This window comes from Panthera uncia, chromosome E3 (genome assembly GCF_023721935.1).
Source record: "Panthera uncia isolate 11264 chromosome E3, Puncia_PCG_1.0, whole genome shotgun sequence".
Classification (NCBI taxonomy): domain Eukaryota; kingdom Metazoa; phylum Chordata; class Mammalia; order Carnivora; family Felidae; genus Panthera; species Panthera uncia.
The window spans coordinates 19,625,126-19,643,277 of record NC_064815.1 but is presented as its reverse complement, the minus strand read 5'-3'; the positions used below and the strand labels follow the sequence as shown (position 1 = coordinate 19,643,277).

General features: G+C 41.4%; 1 protein-coding gene across 1 annotated transcript in view; it reads right to left on the bottom strand.

The window, feature by feature from the left end:
- The window catches only part of LOC125928480 (S-adenosyl-L-methionine-dependent tRNA 4-demethylwyosine synthase TYW1), a 212,648-nt gene that overhangs the window by 161,792 nt on the left and 32,704 nt on the right, over positions 1 to 18,152 (bottom strand). Inside the window, exons 8-9 of the mRNA XM_049639186.1 lie at positions 17,183 to 17,300; positions 11,752 to 11,804 (exon numbers count right to left, since the gene is read on the bottom strand). Coding sequence (XP_049495143.1) covers positions 11,752 to 11,804; positions 17,183 to 17,300 — 171 coding nt within the window. The remainder of the gene's footprint in view (positions 1 to 11,751; positions 11,805 to 17,182; positions 17,301 to 18,152) is intronic.

Below are 18,152 nucleotides of genomic sequence, written 5' to 3'. Positions count from 1 at the left end.
GTGGCTCAGTCGGTTGAGCGTCAGGCTTTGGCTCAGGTCACGATCTTGCGGTTCGTGAGTTCAAGCCTCACATCAGTTCTGCTGCTGTCAGCGTAGAGCCTGCCTCAGATCCTCTGTCCCCCTCTCTCTGCCCACCCCCCAATTTTTTTAAAAAAAAGGAAGGTAGTCAAGTTTCATTCTTTTGCATGTAGTTGTCTAGTTTTCATAGCACCATTTGTTGATGAGACTGTCTTTTTTCCATTGCAGAGTCTTGCCTCCTTTGTCAAAGATTAATTGACCATATAATCATGGGTTTATTTCTGGGCTTTCTATTCTGTTCCATTGATCCATGTGTTTATTTTTGTGCTGGTACCATACTGCTTTGATGTAGTACGTCTTAAAATCTGGAATTGTGATACCTCCAGTTCTGTTCTTCTTTTTTAAGATTGCTTTGGCTATTCAGGGTCTTTTGTGGTTCCATACAAATTCTGAGATTTTTTTCTTCAAGTTCTATTTAAAATGCTGTTGGTATTTTGATAGGGACAGCATTAAATCTGTACGTTGCTTTGGGTAGTATGGACATCTTAACATCATGTGTTTTTCCAACACATGAGCATGGAATAGCTAGCTTTCCATTTGTTTGTGTCCTCTTCAATTTCTTTCATCAATGTTTTAGTTTTCAGGCTACAGGTCTTTTACCTCCTTGGAGTTTATTCCTAGGTATTTACTCCTCTTGGTATGATTGTAAATGTTTTCTTAATTTCTCTGCTATTTCATTATTAGTGGGGAAGCTTTAGGTCTTAATAATGCCAAAGTTCTAGCAGCAAGGAGAAAAACATAACAATAAAAAGGAGAGTAGACTGTCATTATCCTGTTTCAGTGGTCAATATTAGCATCATTAATGTTAGGTCAACCAGATATCACGTCTACTGATATGTATTAATGAATGCAATCAACGTGACTTGTAGTATATAATCAAAAGTATTAAATATCAATCAAGCCTTTCAATGCAGTTTCTCCTTTACAAGAAATATTGGGAATAAGGAAATATGCCCAAAAAGACAAAGAAACACTAGATAAATCTGGAAGGTTGGATATTGTACAAAACTGGCCTAAAGAAGTCAGTGTCCTTTAAAAAAAAAAAAAAAAATACTAGACTTGTTTACAAAAGTGACAACAGACAAAAACAGAGGAAATGTGAAGATTAACCAGTTATAATGGTCATTTGGGGGCTAATTCAGGAAATATGAATATGTTCGGGGTATTAGATGAGACAAAGATTTACTGAAAACTAGAGATTCACTGCCAGGAAAAACCAGGTTATAAAACAGTATGATCTCATTGTATATACAGTCTGATCCCATTCAGGTTAAAATGAATATATATATACAAAGAAAGCTTATGTATTAAGGTGTTAGTGCAGAGACTATGTTGGAAATACGTTTCACTTTATTTTTATTTCTCTAAATATTTTCATTTTCTACAACACACAGTGTTTCTACAATAATAAATGATTTTTTTAAAAATAAATCAGAACATGGGCACCAGGGTGGCTCAGTCGGTTAAGTGTCCAACTTCAGCTCAGGTCACAATCTCACGGTTTGTGGGTTTGAGAGCCCCGGGTCAGGCTCTCTGCTGACAGCTCAGAGCCTGGAGCCTGCTTCTGTTTTCTGTCTCTCTCTCTCTCTCTCTCTCTCTCTCTCTCTCTGCCCCTCCCCCACCCTCCACCCTCTCTCGCCCTCAAAAATAAATAAACATTTAAAACAATTTTTTAAATAAAAATAAAATGAATCAGAACATACATTTCAATGGGGCAGGCAATAAGACATAAGCATAACATTTGTAATATGAAGAAGACACTGATAACTGCTTTCAGAGATGCAGAAAAACAGCTTTGGAATCAACAGTAGTCAAAGTCACTTCCCATCATGGAAAACAAGAAAAGCTTCCTTAGGTAGTTATGAAAGATGAGCAAAAGGCCTGGAACTCCACTATCCAGTACAGTAGCTACTAGCCATGTGTGGCTATTTAAGTTTAAATGAATTAAAATTAAATAACACTTATAATTCAATTCTCCCTTAGTCACATCAGCCACATTTCAAGTGTTCAAAAGCCGCATGTGTCAGTTTCATGTCAGGCAGGTACGCGGTTAGGTATGAAGTATTAGGTGTGAGGTACACAGTTAGTATGTTGCACTGTATAGTGCAGATCCAGAACATTCCCATCACTGCAGAGAAGTCCTATTGGAGAGAGCTAAAGAGGTGGATATCTCCTCTATCACCATCAATACATCACTCACTGCATTGCTGCCTTCCATCCCTTGAACACTGACTCCAGTTTACAGGTTCTCAAGGGAAGAATGCTTCCACCAGATTCCAAGGAAGCTGTGTTAATGGACAACCCTCAATGGTGGTTCTGCACCTCTTAGATCAGCTTTAGTTCCAGGCCATGCTTTCAAAGAATGTCTGTAGAGCAAACAGCCTTGGAAGCTAGAGTATCTCCCTTCAGGATAGAAGGCAGACTTGTCTGCCAGACATAAATCTGACATCCAGGGTTCCCTCGGGCCCATTTCCACATCAAACTCCTAGCACTTGGGGGACAAGGGAACCAACATGACATTCAAACTGCCTGCTATGCTTTGCCTTTGACCCAGGAACTCTGTGTCCTCTGCCAACATCTATGCAACTCTGCTAGGCTGTTAGCTTGTAAGTAAGAGAAAGCAGCACACTTTTCACAGTTGTTGGGTTTTTTTAACGTTTATTTTTGAGAGAGAGTGTGCACAAGCAGGGGAGGGACAGGGAGACAGAGGATCTGAAGCAGGCTCTGTGCAGACAGCAGAGCCCAATGCAGGGCTCGAACTCACAAACTGTAAGATCATGACCTGAACCGAAGTCAGACGCTTAACTGACTGAGCCACCCAGGCACCCCCATAGTTTTTAACCGTTAACACTATCACCTGGCTCCTTTGAGCTCCTCATGCCATAGAAACAAGAATTTTGTCAGGAACCAAGGGGATTTCTGGGGCATCTCTTCAGACTCATGGACATCAGTAAACTTAAGACAAGAGTACCGGAGGGCCCACTACTGGCCCAAACTCTTCACTGACAGACTGGATCACCCACTTGTTAAGGAACCATCACATCGAGGCATTCATTGAGCACAAAGGACATGTGACCTGCCTAATGGAAGAAGAAAGTTATAAATACCAACAGGGAACAGGTGCAAGTGAGGATACTTGTATCTATGCATATGTATCTTTCTCTTCTCCAATTACTTACAGGGATGCGTCGGTGGTAGGTAACCTTATGATTTCATCCCTAGGTAGAGGGTCTCAAAAGAGCGTTCTCCCTTTTAAAGAACAGAGTGAATGAATACATACATCCTCCCTTGCATGAGTAGTGGCTGCAACAGATTAGGCAGAAGCAAATGTTTTGTTTACATTATTGTTGGAAAAAGTAACTGCGGGCAGAGGGTATATATAGATGCTGAACATCCAAAGAGGTAGACAGTACAATACTCGCTCCCACGCCTACCTGTCTAAGCAGGGGCTAGACGCCCTACGACACTTCTTCTCAGACTCCCTTGTCTGAAGGAACGCCACCAACGAGAGGCATTTATACAAGATTCAGAAGACTAAAAAGGAGAGACTGTGGTCCCTCTCTGGCAGCGGCTGGCAAACACAAGGGCATACAGCGAACATCAAGTCTGCAGCGGCTTCAGAGTGGGCTCCTGGGAAACATCCGCCTTAATGCTGCAGCAGCTCAGGTCACTCAAGGCAGCGTCCTGTGAGCCCAGCACTTTCGATTTCCTCAAAGCCGGAAGCAATTCTCTCTGACCTTCACTACCGCAGGCCTTTCAACAGCTTTGTAAACGTTTAGTTAATTTACTTTATTAAATCTGTTCTTGCTAAAATACCCAGGGTGCTTTCTGTTTTCCTGGCCGACACAGATGGGCAGGATTTGGTCAGGTGGAGATTACAGCAGGGGAGAGAAGCAGCACACAACGTAGGGAGATTACAGCAGAAAAACGATGTTGAACAAGTGGATCAGAACTACACTAAGTAGGCTCTTTCTCGGTTCAGGCCTCTATCACACTAATTGTTTGATCCAACAAATGTTTACTAAGCAATTATTACATGCCAGACTCTATTCTTGGTATTGGAAAGAAAAACAAGGACTCTCAGGTTGGGGAGGGGCTGAGAGGAGAAGGGAGGAGACAGATAATAAACAAAGGTACCATCTAGTAAATGGTAATAAGAGCGACTGAGAAATTCCAAGCAGCCTAAGTCGCTGTGATAGAAACTCTCTGAGCAGAGATCTAAGAGACAGAGGCCAGAAAGCTTGGGAGGAGTCTGGACTCGGTGCATTCAGGGACCAGCAAGAGGGCTAGCATGGCTGGACTAAAGCATGGAAGACCAGATCACACAAGGCCTTGGAGGCCGTGATAAGGACTCGGGCTTTTATTCTGAGTCAGATGGGAACCCCTGGAAGTTCTGGGCAAAAAGTGACAGGATCTGATCTATCTGGCTTCTGTGTGGGGAACAGACAAGAGTGGAACCAGAACAAGCACTCACATCTCTGAAATAGTGTAAGGAATATATGACAGAGACTTGGACAAAGGTAGTATAAGCGGGGAAAGTAATCACATTCTGGATATATTCTGAAAAGAAAATTTGCTCATGGAATAGATGTGGGAGGGGGGAAAAAAAACAGAAGAGTAAAAATGACTCCCAGGTTTTTGGCCTGAGCAAACGATACAGTTGCCATTAATTGACAGAATGAAGACTGAGGGGAACAGATTTAGGAGAGAAAATCAATAATTCCATTTTTGACATGTTAAAGTTCAAGATGCCTATTACACATCCAAATTGACATGTTGAGTAAGAGGTAATGGAGAGCCACTATAAGTTTCTGGGAAGGGAGTAGCTAGAGGAGAAGTATACTTCAGAGGTTAACCAAGCTAATGTCAGATAAATTGGACAGGGGAGACAGAGTTGGGGATTCACTAGAAGCTGGTACTAGAAGGGGAAAAAAACCAGCTGCAATGTTCAAGAGGACAACGTGAACTTGGGAAGGTGGCAATGAAAATGGATTGGGGCAGGCATTCTCAATGGGACCGACACCACCCAATGAGGGTATGGAAATCTGACTACTAGCAATAAGCAGGTGGGGCCAAGGGTTTCACATCTCCTGCAATGCTCAGGATAAATCCCATGAGAAAAAAAAAAAAAAAAGTCTCCACTTCCTTTCAAATGATTCACCAGACCTCCATACTTGTGAAAAATCTGATTATAATTATCTGAGCATAGATTCCAACTTCATCTTGCTAATAAAGTATTTCCTGCACAATTGTACCAGATACGAAATTTTCCAGGAATGCAGCTATCATGTAAATTAAAGAAAACACTTTCTTTTATGTAAAACTTTCTCCAAGAAATTTCACCATTTTGAAAAACCATGAAAATAATGCTGTTTTCTAGTATTTAAGTCATGAGCAAATACCTGTATCTGTGTTGTATTTGTAGGTACCACCTCCAAATACATTACAGGGGAGATTCAAGATGCTTTTGGTAGACTTAGAACCAGATATTTAATTAACAGACATATGAAATGCAAGATTCTCACTAATCAAAGCTGTTTTAAAATTATTAGTCATTCTGGGGCACCTGGGTAACTCAGCTGGTTAAGCGTCCAACTCTTGATTTCAGCTCGAGTCATGATCCCAGTTGGGGGACTAAGGGATCATTAGATTGAGCCCCACGTCAGGCTCCGTGCTGAGCGTGGAGTCTGCTTAAGATTCTCTCCCTCTCTCTCTCTCCCTCTGCCCCTCCCCCTACTCACGCACGCATGTGCTCTCTCTTTTCTCTCTCAAAAAGTAAAAATAAGAAAAAAAATAATAAAATTATTACAGTCGTTATATTGTTAATTTTTATAACATAAGGACAAGGTATCTATCTTGCAATAATTATTTGAAACTGAACTTGTCTTGGGGGGATTGCCTGCCATTTCAAAATCTTACTCAGAAACTGTCACCAGAGGTCTACCACACCTGTTGGCCACTCGCACTACCATTTCTGCCTCTCCAGTCCATCCTCTGGTCCTATTGTCACTTAAAGGTATGGCCTCCAAGGTTTCATTACAAATGAAAGACAGAATGTGGATCTCAACAAGATGTGGAATTTCAAGGCAGAAGATAAGTATTTTCTATGACAATCCATCTCTCCTCCTCCCAAGTTGCAACATAAAAGATTTTTCTGAGTCAACGGTTATAAGCGAAACACCACCCATTTGCGAGCACATCCTACTTTCTCATTTTTCCAGTTTGATAATGTGTAATTGCTTGGCCTGTTGGCCTTACTTCAATTAGGGTTACTGCCCTCTTGCTGTTATTATACCTACATAAGTCTGGCTTGTTTTTACTTCTTGTACAGAATAACTTCTAATCTGTTTGTCTCTCTTAACTGCAAAGTCGTCCATCACAAGCAGGTGCGAGCAGTGCCTGTCCCACAGTGCCTTCGAATGGCGTAGTGCCTGAGCATTTTATACAGAAATACAAACCATTTTAATACAAAGTACTTCCTCTTGTCTCTCCTTACATTACAGCTAGAGCAGAACACTTTTTAAATTATGTATGTGAAACTATATTTGTAAATCCGTAAACTTAATCTAGCAGTAGTAAAAGGGATGTTGTAAAATGCTGGTTATAAGCAGAAGGCATTGAGTCTGACATCACTGAAAATCACTGGATTAGAAGAGACAAATACTGGATGTTAAAAGGGTTAAAAAAAAAAAAAAAAAAAGTTGAGCACAACAGTATGTTGAGTGACTAAGGTGCCAGAAGTGTCATCAGCATGTTCATGCCCCAAAGGGTGAAGGCAGAAAAATAGTGGTGAAAAAAAGTAAGAGTTTCTCAAATACTAATCAACAACAGCAAAAGGCCTAGGGGACCAATGGCACTGAAAGCATGCTCAGGGAAATAGTGAGCGGACAGGATACTCCGAAAACAACGGGGGCTGCAGAAGCAGCCTCCCTCTTAGGGAGGGCCAGCAAGGCACTGAGGCACCAAGCAGAGGTCAACTGTGGATTATGGCAGTGAGGGCAGGGGCATTCCAAGAGAAAGATGAAGCCAGAAGCATGCTTCCTTGCCAAGAACAAGAGAGCACACCGTTAAAGGCTGGTTCTAGAAGAGGCAGGAGTCATGATGGACAGGACACAGAGAAATGGAAAGTACGAGACAGACATCAGGAGGTAGTAGTGTGAACTGAGGACAGAAATTTGTAAGAACAGGAATAAAGAATATAAAAAAAGTCAAGCATGCCTGGAGAAGAAAGCCTGGTTTATTTAGAACGGTCAGGTCTGAGCTAACCAAAACCTCAACAAGAGTGGCTCTTTGTGGGGAACACTCGTTATGGGGATAGGACAGGCTGGAAAAAGGCCGGGAAGATAGCAATGGAGCCACTGCGACATCGGGAGCCAAGTTGCTGGAGGCCTGCAGAGACTCAGCTCCTGGTGACACGGCCACAAACAGTGGCAGGAGAGTCAAACCATCCACGTGATTAAGAACCAGTATCCAGTATATATAAACAGCTCTTACAAGCGCTGTTAACCCAATGTTAAAATGGCAAAGAATTTGAACAGACATTTCTCCAAAGATTCACAAAAGGCCAAGAAGTAAACATAGTCAACAATGTTTCCCATTAATGGAAATGCAAATGCAAATCAAAATCACTATAGGGTAACAATCTCACACCCACTAGGATGGCTATAATGCAAAAGACAGACAACAACAAACATTAGCAGGTTGTGGAGGAACTGGAACCCTTGTACGCTGCAGGTGGAAACAGAAAATACGCTCAGTTTTGCAGTCCCTCAAACGATTTAAACATAATTACCACGACCCACAAATTCCACTCGTAGGCCTATAACCAAAGCACATAAAAACACATCCACACGAAAACCTGCACGTATAATAATGTCCGTAGAAGCGTAATTCATAATAACCAAAAAGGGGAAGCAAACCAAATGTCCATCAAATGATGGACAACAACAAATGGGATATATCTACACATGGAATACTACTGGCCATAAAAAGGAATGGAATATTGATCTGTATTATCACACGGATGTGCCTTAAAAACATTATGCTAAATGAGAGAAGCCAACACAAAAGGTCACATCATGTACGAACGTCCAGGTTAGGGGAATTCACAGAGATAATAAGTAGATTAATGATGCTTCGGGGGGGGAGGAGAAGTGTGAATGAAGGTGGACCGTTAGTGGGTACATGACATCTTTCAGAGGGGACAAAAATGTTCTAAAATTAGATTGTGATAATGGTAGCAAAGCCCTGTGAATATACTAAAACCCACTCAACTGTACACTTTAAAGTGTGGGAGTTGTGTGATAGGTAAATTATATCTCAATAAAGCTATTTTAAAATGCCATCTTATTTGTTCCCATGGGATTTTAACTTATGGAAGTGAGTACCAACCTGGAGAGGCCAATGCCAGTGAAAGAATATCTTGCTTACATTTCCCAAGACAAGAGTGCACCCCCACCACACAGGGTAACAGAGGACTAGCAGGTTTGTTCAGTAGACAGAGCAAGGAGAGAGGGGAAAGCCTAGGCCAGAGCTTTTACTGGGGATCCCTTGGGAAAGGCAGGCAAGACAGGGTGAACAATGCAGCATTGGTTTGTCTGAATAATTCAGGCTATAGCACTGTCACTAGTTGTCCAGTACCTGGCCCTGGGATAATACAGAGTGGGGAAGATATTGGCATGGTGTGTGAGTGAGATAAGGAGGTAACTGAAGGCTACAGATTCAGGATTGGTTGGTTGGCAAACTCAAGGCAAGCTATTATTGTCTTTAGGAATTAGCTAGCCCTGGGAGGGACAGTTTCTCCCCAGGTCTGTAAGGCCCTCAAAAGTCAGAGCATCAAGACTACAAAATGAGGCACCTGGGTGGCTCAGTTGGTTAAGCGTCCAGCTCTTGGTTTCAGCTCAGGTCCTGATCTCTCACAGTTTCCTGAGTTCGAGCCCCGCATTTGGCTCTGTGCTGACCGTTCAGAACCTGCTTGGGATTCTCTCTCCCTCTCTCTCTGCCCCTTCCCCACTCATGCTGTCTCCATCTCTCTCAAATAAATAAATAAACTTAAAAAACTTAAAAAACAAATACAAAATAAGAAAATAGTTAATATAACTGGCCCTGTGATGAATGAATGCCAAATAGACAAATTCAGAATCTAAGGAACCAGAACAAACATAAAATAGAAATTCACAGGCTGATTCTAAAATTTATATGGAAATGCAAAGGACCCGGAAGAGTGGAAACTCTTGGAAATAAATAAATAAATACACAAACAAAGAGAACTTATACTGCCTAATTTCAGACTTATTACAAAGCTACAATTATCAAGACAATGTGGTATTGGCATGAGGATAAACAAACAGATCAATGGAACAGAGTAAGGAGTCCAGAAATAGGCCTACCCGTAGACACATGACTGGTATTCTACAAAGGCCTAAAGTAATTCAATGGTAAAGGGAAAGTCTTTTCAACAAATGGTACTGAAACACCTGAATATCCACATGGGGGACAGGAGAGGAATGAATCTTGACCTTTACCTCATGCCATTCATAAAAATCAGATCACGATGAAGTCAAAGACCTAAACATAAAAGTTAAAACTATGTATGAAGCTTTCATAAAAAACAGTGACCCTGAGTTGGCAAAGATTTCTTAATATACAAAGAATGCTAACCATTAAAAAGAGGGAAAAAAAAGATAAATTGGACTTATCCAAACTTAAAACTTTAAAAGATACCATTAGGGAAATGAAAAAAGGAAGCCACAGATTATTAGAAAATATTCACAATGAATACTGGGCAAAAGACTCATTTCCACAATATATGAAGAACACCAACAAATCAACAACATAAAGTCAAATAACCTAATTTGGGCAAAAGATGTGAACAGACACTTCACACGTATGAACAGCCAACAGGCACATGAAAAGTCATGCCTCATCATCAGTAGTCGTCAGCAAAATGCAAATTAAAACCACACTGATCCCGAAAAACAAATAACCCAGTGAAGAAATGGGCAGAAAACATGAATAGACACTTCTCTAAAGAAGACAACCGGATGGCCAACAGGCACATGAAAAGATACTCAACGTCGCTCCTCATCAGGGAAATACAAATCAAAACCACACTGAGATATCACCTCATGGCAGTCAGAGTGGCCAAAATGAACAAATCAGGAGACTATAGATGCTGGCGAGGATGTGGAGAAACGGGAACCCTCTCGCACTGTTGGTGGGAATGCAAACTGGTGCAGCCACTCTGGAAAACAGTGTGGAGGTTCCTCAGAAAATTAAAAATAGACCTACCCTATGACCCAGCAATAGCACTGCTAGGAATTTACCCAAGGGATACAGGAGTGCTGAGGCATAGGGGCACTTGTACCCCAATGTTTATAGCAGCACTTTCAACAATAGCCAAATTATGGAAAGAGCCTAAATGTCCATCAACTGATGAATGGATAAAGAAATTGTGGTTTATATATACAATGGAATACTACTTGACAATGAGAAAGAATGAAATATGGCCTTTTGTAGCAACGTGGATGGAACTGGAGAGTGTTATGCTAACTGAAATAAGTCATACAGAGAAAGACAGATACCATACGTTTTCTTTCTTATGTGGATCCTGAGAAACTTAACAGAAACCCATGGGGGTGGGGAAGGAAAAAAAAAAAAAAAAGAGGTTAGAGTGGGAGAGAGCCAAAGCATAAGAGACTCTTAAAAACTGAGAACAAACTGAGGGTTGATGGGGGGTGGGAGGGAGGGGAGGGTGGGTGATGGGTATTGAGGAGGGCACCTTTTGGGATGAGCACTGGATGTTGTATGGAAAGCAATTTGACAATAAATTTCATATATTGAAAACAATAAAATAAAAAAAGCTCAAAAAAAAAAAAAAAAAACCCACACTGATACCACTGCACACACATCAGAATGGCTAAATTAAAAAAGATTTTCAATACCACAGAATAGTGAGAAAATGTTCCACCTGGAACTTTCATAAATTGCCAATCCAAGTATAAAATAATACGGCCACACTGAAAACAGATTGGGAGTTTCATACCTACCTTGTGACCTAGCAATTCCACTCCTGGGGATATACCCAAAGGAAACTGACACATACATTCATAACAAAATGCTACATAAGAATGTTCACAGAAGTTTTACTTGGAATAGCCAAAACCTGAAAGCAACCCAGTGTCTATCAACAGATTCAAACCTGTGGTATGTTCATTGTGTTGAACAGGACTCAGCAATAAAAATGAATAAAACTACTGAAATTTACTACAACATAGAGGAATCTGAGAAACATTATGTTGTGTTTAAAAATCCACCTGCAGAAAAATACACATTATGATTCCATTCATATGAAATTCTAGAACAAGCAAAACTAAACCAGTGACAGCAACTAGAACAACTATGTCCTGGCTGATGGGGAGGGACTACTGGCTAGAAATAAATACAAGTGAACTTATCAGGAGGAGAAAAACGGCCTATATATATCTTAATTTAGGTGGTAGACAAGGGTTTTTTATATCCATCAATACAGGTTGAACTCATTTAACAAATTCAGTCAAAATCATTACATTAAATGTAAATTATACCTTTAAAATGGTAAAATTCATTGGCTACATAGAACAGCCATAGAAAAGTTGCATAAAACAGAAATAATATTTAAATAAAAACAAATACCTTTGTCCATCTGCAAAGCTTCACCCCAGAATGGCTCCCAATCAACTGATAACCTGAACAGAAAAACAAGGAACATAAAATTGAACTGATTCAAAGCCTCATATTAAAAGGTGATTAAAAGGCGCCTGGGTGGCTCTGTCGATTAAGCATCCAACTCCTGATCTCAGCTCAGGTCATGATCTCAAGGTTTGTGGGATCAAGCCCCACATCCGGCTCTGTGCTGACAGTGCAGAGGCTGTGTGGGATTTTCTCTCCCCACCTCTCTGCCCCTCCCCCATTCACATGTGTGCACATGCACTCTCTCTCAAAATAAATAATAAACTTTTTAAAAATGGCAATTATAAAACTTAACAAAATCATTCTTCTTTTCTACATAATGGTAGGCAACAACCCAATGGCAGAAAACATTAACAGTTGAAATCACCAGGATGATAAAACAACGTAAAATGTTTATGTATCTAGGGGCGCCTGGGTGACTCAGTCGGTTAAGCCTCCGACTTCAGCTCAGGTCATGATCTCGTGGTTTACAGGTTCGGAGCCCCGCGTCGGGCTCTGTGCTGACAGCTCAGAGCCTGGAGCTTGCTTTGGATTCTGTGTGTCCCTCTCTCTCTGTTCCTCCCCCAGTCATGCTCTGTCTCTCTCTCTGTCTCTCTTTCTCTCTGTGTCTCTCTCTCAAAAATAAACATCTAAAAAAAATTTTTAATAAAGAAAGAAAGAAATAAAAATAAAGAAATACTGCCCCAAGAAGAGGAAAAACAAAATTCCAGGAACCATAACCCAACGTGAATTCTCAGGACCAGTCCCACAACCTAGCATTTAAAATTCATGAGCTACAGAAGATATGAGAAGCATGGAAAAGCCATGCCGAAGTAATCACATTTCCTTTTTTAATAAACTAGTAGAGCAAACAAGTAGAACATTCTGATTTCAGAAAGCACTTAATGAAGTTTCTCACAAGGCTTCAAGTAATAAGCCACAATTATGAGTCTCTTGTATAAAAAGACTCTTGACTTGCAGACAAATGAGGCAAATGGAGAAATATAGTCTGGATGATGGCAGAAGTGGATCCGTGGCTGGTTAAATATCCATATTCAGAGTGTGATGATTAATGGAACAATGTCAATTTGGATTATAAGTCTCTACTGGGCTTTGTCTTTTACCCACTTCCACATTTATGTAAATATCTTGCATAGAAATAAACAAAACACCGCTTATCTATATGAAGACAGAACAGAGTGCAACTGGACAGCTAATCTCAGATGCAGAATAAGCATTTAAGAGATTCCTACAGAAAATTCCAGTTCTTCTTTTGGATTCCTACACTCTATTAGTGTCTTTACATCCTTCTCTTCCAAGATACATAGGGTTTTATAAAATTTTGCATTGAGGAAGGTATGAGAAAAACTGCTGAGTACAGGATGGACAGACCACAACGCCAAGATAAGCCAATGGTACGCAGCTGCTAGAAATCACACTGCACAGTTCTAACCAAGATAAAGTCACGGAGGATTTACTCTCCCACCTGAAACGCCAAAAATGGACAAAATATATGAACAGTTCCAAGACATGAAACACCAGGCAACAAGGGACAATAATCCCAGAGAAGACAGAAAACACAGGAGGCAAGCCCTGCCATGCCCAGAGCTTACTGCCCTTCAAAGTTTCCAGGCTGTGTGGCAGGGAGAGGCAACGCACACACGGCTGGGTATTTTCTCGGAGTTGAGGACGTGGAAGCAAGAGTTGGGGAGCCCACACAGCTAGAGTTTGCAGAGCTGAGTACCAGAGAGTCAAAAGCTACACAGAGATTAAACTCAAGAATCTGTAGAGGATTCCTAGAAATTCTGCCTGAGTAATGCTTCATGCATACGTGAGAGAAAAGCTAACCAAGAATGGGAAAGAACCATCTTAAAGGACTGGAGGTGCGCCTGGTGCTCACAGCCAGCTGGGAACTGTGTCTATTCACACCAGTCAGAAGCTTAAGATTCACAAGGCAGAGTACACAGAAGTGTTTTGCCCCAATAGTCATAAGTAATTAGCCATATTCTGAGTCAGCTCTGGTCTCACTTAACAAGTCATAAAAGCCAGATTAAAAGGCTCAAACTTGTTTCCAAGTAACTGCTCTTCATCCTAGAACAAAGCTCAAGAATGTTTTATAGGAACACAAAAATATCTAGCACCCAATAAGGTAAAATTAGACCTGGCATCCAATCAAAGATTAACCAAGCATGCAACATGACCAATGAAAAAATAATCCAGCAACCAAACTGACCCAGAAATGACACAGATGTTAGAATTACATTAAAACAGTTGTCTAACTGTAATTCGTGGGCTCAAAAAGTTAAGTAGAGACATGGAGAATAGAAAAAGGCCAACACTGAATTTCTAGAGATAAAAACTGTAATGTCAAAGCTGAAAAAAACACTGGATACAATTAATGGAAGATTAGACATTAGAGAAGATTACTAAATTATACCTGAAGACATAGCAATAGAAGCTATCCTAAAATGAAAAGTAGAACAGAAAAAAGAATGTTTTTTAAATTGTCTTTAACATTTATTTATTTTTGAGAGACAGAGTGTGAACAGGGGAGGGGCAGAGAGAGAGGGAGACACAGAATCCAAAGCAGGCTCCAGGCACCAAGCTGTCAGCCCAGAGCCTGACACAGGGCCTGAACCCACAAATGGCGAATCATGACCCAACTGAGCCACCCAGGTGCCCCGAACAAAGAATTTTAAAAAATAATGAAAATAGTATCAGTGAGCTGTAGGTCAAATTCATGTAATTGAAGTCCCCAAGGAAGAGAAGACAGAGGGAGTGACAGAAAAAATACCTGAAGAGATAATGGCCAAAATCTGTCCAAATTTGATTAAAACTATAAATCCACAGAACCAGGAAGCTCAACAAATCCCAAGTAAAAGCAACATGAAGAAAACTACGTTGAAACACGTTATCATTAAATTGCTCAAAATCCGTAATTAAGAGAAAATAGAAAATCTTCAGAGTGCCAGGGGCTAAAAACATTACTTTCAAAGGAACAAACAACAGATGACAACACAGGTCTCATCAGAAGCAATGGGAGCAAAGTGGAACACCTTCAAAGCGCCGTAAGAAAAAAAGTCATCAACCTATGATTCCACATGCATCAAATAATATCCTTCAAAGATGAGGGCAAAATAAAGTCTTTTTCAGATACACAAAAACTGAAATAATTCAGCACCAACACACCCACACAACACGAAACGCTACATGAAGCCCTTCAGGCAGAAGGAAAAGGCTGTCAGAGAGAACACACATCTACGCAAAGGAAGAAAAACACCAACAAAAGTGCTATCTACAGGGGCACCTGGATGGCTCAGTCGGTCTCTGACTTCAGTCAGGCCATGATCTCATGGCTCATGAGTTCAAGCCCCACGTTGGGCTCCATGCTGACAGGTTGGAGCCTGGAGCCTGCTTCAGATTCTGTGTCTTCCCCCCCACCCCCACCCGACCATCCCCTGCTCATGCTCTGTCTCTCTCTCTCTCAAAAATAAACATTTTAAAATTTTTTATTTTTTTATTTATATTTTTGGTTTGTTTATTTATTTTTGAGAGAGAGAGAGAGAGAGAAAGAGACAGAGCGTGAGCAGGGGAGGGGCGGAGAGAGAGGGAGACACAGAATCCGAAGCAGGCTCCAGGCTCTGAGTTGTCAGCACAGAGCCCAATGTGGGGTTTGAACTCACAAACCAGGAGACCATGACCTGAGCCCAAGTCAGGGCTACTGAGCCACCCAGGCACCCCCCAAAAAAAATTTTTTTTAAGTGGTACCTATATGAGTCAGTATGTAAGATTGTTTCTAATTACATCTAATTAAGTCAAAATTAACAGATAATTGACTACTTAAACTAAAATAATAACAACGTAGTATAGGCCTCTAAGATACATAGAAGTAAAATGTATGATAATGATTGCATGGAGGTTGACAAGGGGAAAACACAAGTGTGTTACTGCAGCTTCTTCCACTGGACATGAAGTGGCGTCTTAATCACTCAAAGATACACTGTGATATGATCAAGAGATATGTGTAACACCTCGAACCATCACTAAATACCAATACAGTGCTATAACTAACAAGCCAACGAGGAGGTAAAACAGAATCATAAAAACATAATCTAGGGGCACCTGGGTGGCTCAGTGAGTTAAGCATCTGACTTCGGGTCAGGTCATGATCTCCTGGTCCGTGGGTTCGAGCCCCACATCGGGCTCTGTGCTGACAGCTCAGAGCCTGGAGCCTGCTTCGGATTCTGTGTCTCCCTCTCTCTCTGCCCCTTCCCCACTCATGCTCTGTCTCTGTCTCTGTCTCTGTCTCTCTCAAAAATAAATAAACATTAAAAAAAATTTAAAAAAACAACTTAATCTAAAGGAGGCAGAAACTGGGAAAAGGAAATCAAAGAACACAAGACAAGCAGAAAACAAATGGCTACATGAGAAACGTAAACCTATCATGAAATCAGTTTAAACTGTCTGAATACCCTTGTTAAAAGGCAGACTATACGGGGCGCCTGGGTGGCGCAGTCGGTTAAGCGTCCGACTTCAGCCAGGTCACGATCTCGCGGTCCGTGAGTTCGAGCCCCGCGTCGGGCTCCGGGCTGATGGCTCGGAGCCTGGAGCCTGTTTCCGATTCTGTGTCTCCCTCTCTCTCTGCCCCTCCCCCGTTCATGCTCTGTCTCTCTCTGTCCCAAAAAATAAAAATAAAAAACGTTGAAAAAAAAAAAAAAAAAAAAAAAGGCAGACTATACATATATATTATATACATACAAATATATGTATGATCTGAATATCCTTGTCTGTCTCCTCTAATAGGCTGGTGGCTCCTTGAAGAAGATACTGCATCTTAAGTTCTTCTGCATGGCCAGGACTATCACACAAAAGGGTCTCAATAAACACAGAAAGATGGAGTGAGGGAAGGAAGTCAGTCCACTCACTCCCAACTGACCACTCTTCTTCTACAGGAAATCAGTATTATTTGTTCTCAAGTAAGGCCTCCTTGATGAGTTAGGACCACAAAAACCCAAATACACTTCTACGTAAAATATTTCTAATTGACCCAGCCTAATATCGATAGAAGCTTCTTTTCTGCATTTAATAATTTTCCCTTAACAAACGACGATCTGTGAAGAGGCCGGTGATGGCATTTTCCGTCTCTGTGCCAGAGCCACGCTGATGCTAACATCCCAGGAAACGAAGCACGGGGGAAATGTGCTGGCCCGCAGCCAGCGCACAAGGGGATCCTTCTACAGGAACGAGAGGGGGCTGCCGCGACAGCTCCGGCCGCCACGGTGACAGGGCCACTGGGCCTTCTTCCCTCCCTCCCTATTTCACGCTCCTCACTGGGGTATGAAATGAGAGCGCTCGGGAGGGCGGTCCAGTGACAGCGCCTCCTGATGGTCCTCACCTTGTTTAGTAAGGGCTTCTCGGAGAGCAGGGGTTATCATAGCCCTTCTTTCACTGGCTTCACCCTTCACGGCGTTCCTGATCAGAGTGCTTTTCTCCTCCTGGTGCTCCTTCTCTCTCTGTATTGAAATTAAAAGAACAAACTTCAGAGCTGGCAGTGAGCGAGGAGAACAACGGCACAACAGTCACGGACACATGGCATGGGTAAGAAGGCGCGTCGCGAACCATGGCCCACACAAGCCAGTCTCCTCCAAAGTGACCGCATTCCCAGTCAGACAGTGAGCAGAAGGCCTGCCAGTCTCTTCTCTTTTCTTTTTGCTTTCCAAAAAAAGGAACTACATACTCAAACACATACACCCGCAAAATGTAAATCAACAATCCACTTATCTAGATGTCAATTATTTTTAGCAATCTGAGTACCGACAGCTGCCGAAATTCATCAAGTTATTTCTCTGAATTTCAATTTCCTCACCTGAAAAACAAGGAAAGTAATAGCTATAGAGCAGGAACGTTACAATTAAATGAAATAAATCACCAGGTACGATGCCTGATACATAACAGGAGTTCAATAAAATAGAATACTGCTGGTTATGTATCTGCAAAACCCCCAAAACAAGTCAAAATAGTGCTCTGAGCTGCTCAGACAGCCATTTGTTTGGAGACCAAATTACTCGTCCACCTGCCATCCCAACAATGACTCCTTCTAGATGATCCTGTGGGGAAAATGTGTCTTCAGTGACAGAAAGAAATCTGAAGGATAATATAAGGCTGATTGTGTTTCCTTTTGACTTTGGGCCCTAGAAAATTCAGCAGTACGCTGATGGCTGTGTAAAGTCTCAAATCATGTTTGTCTCGAATTCTCTGTAAGTGGCTTCATAGTACATGATGATCTTCACCCTTTACACTGATTTCTTCCTCTATTTAAAAAAAAATTTTTTAATGTGTATTTATTTTTGAGAGAGAGACAGACA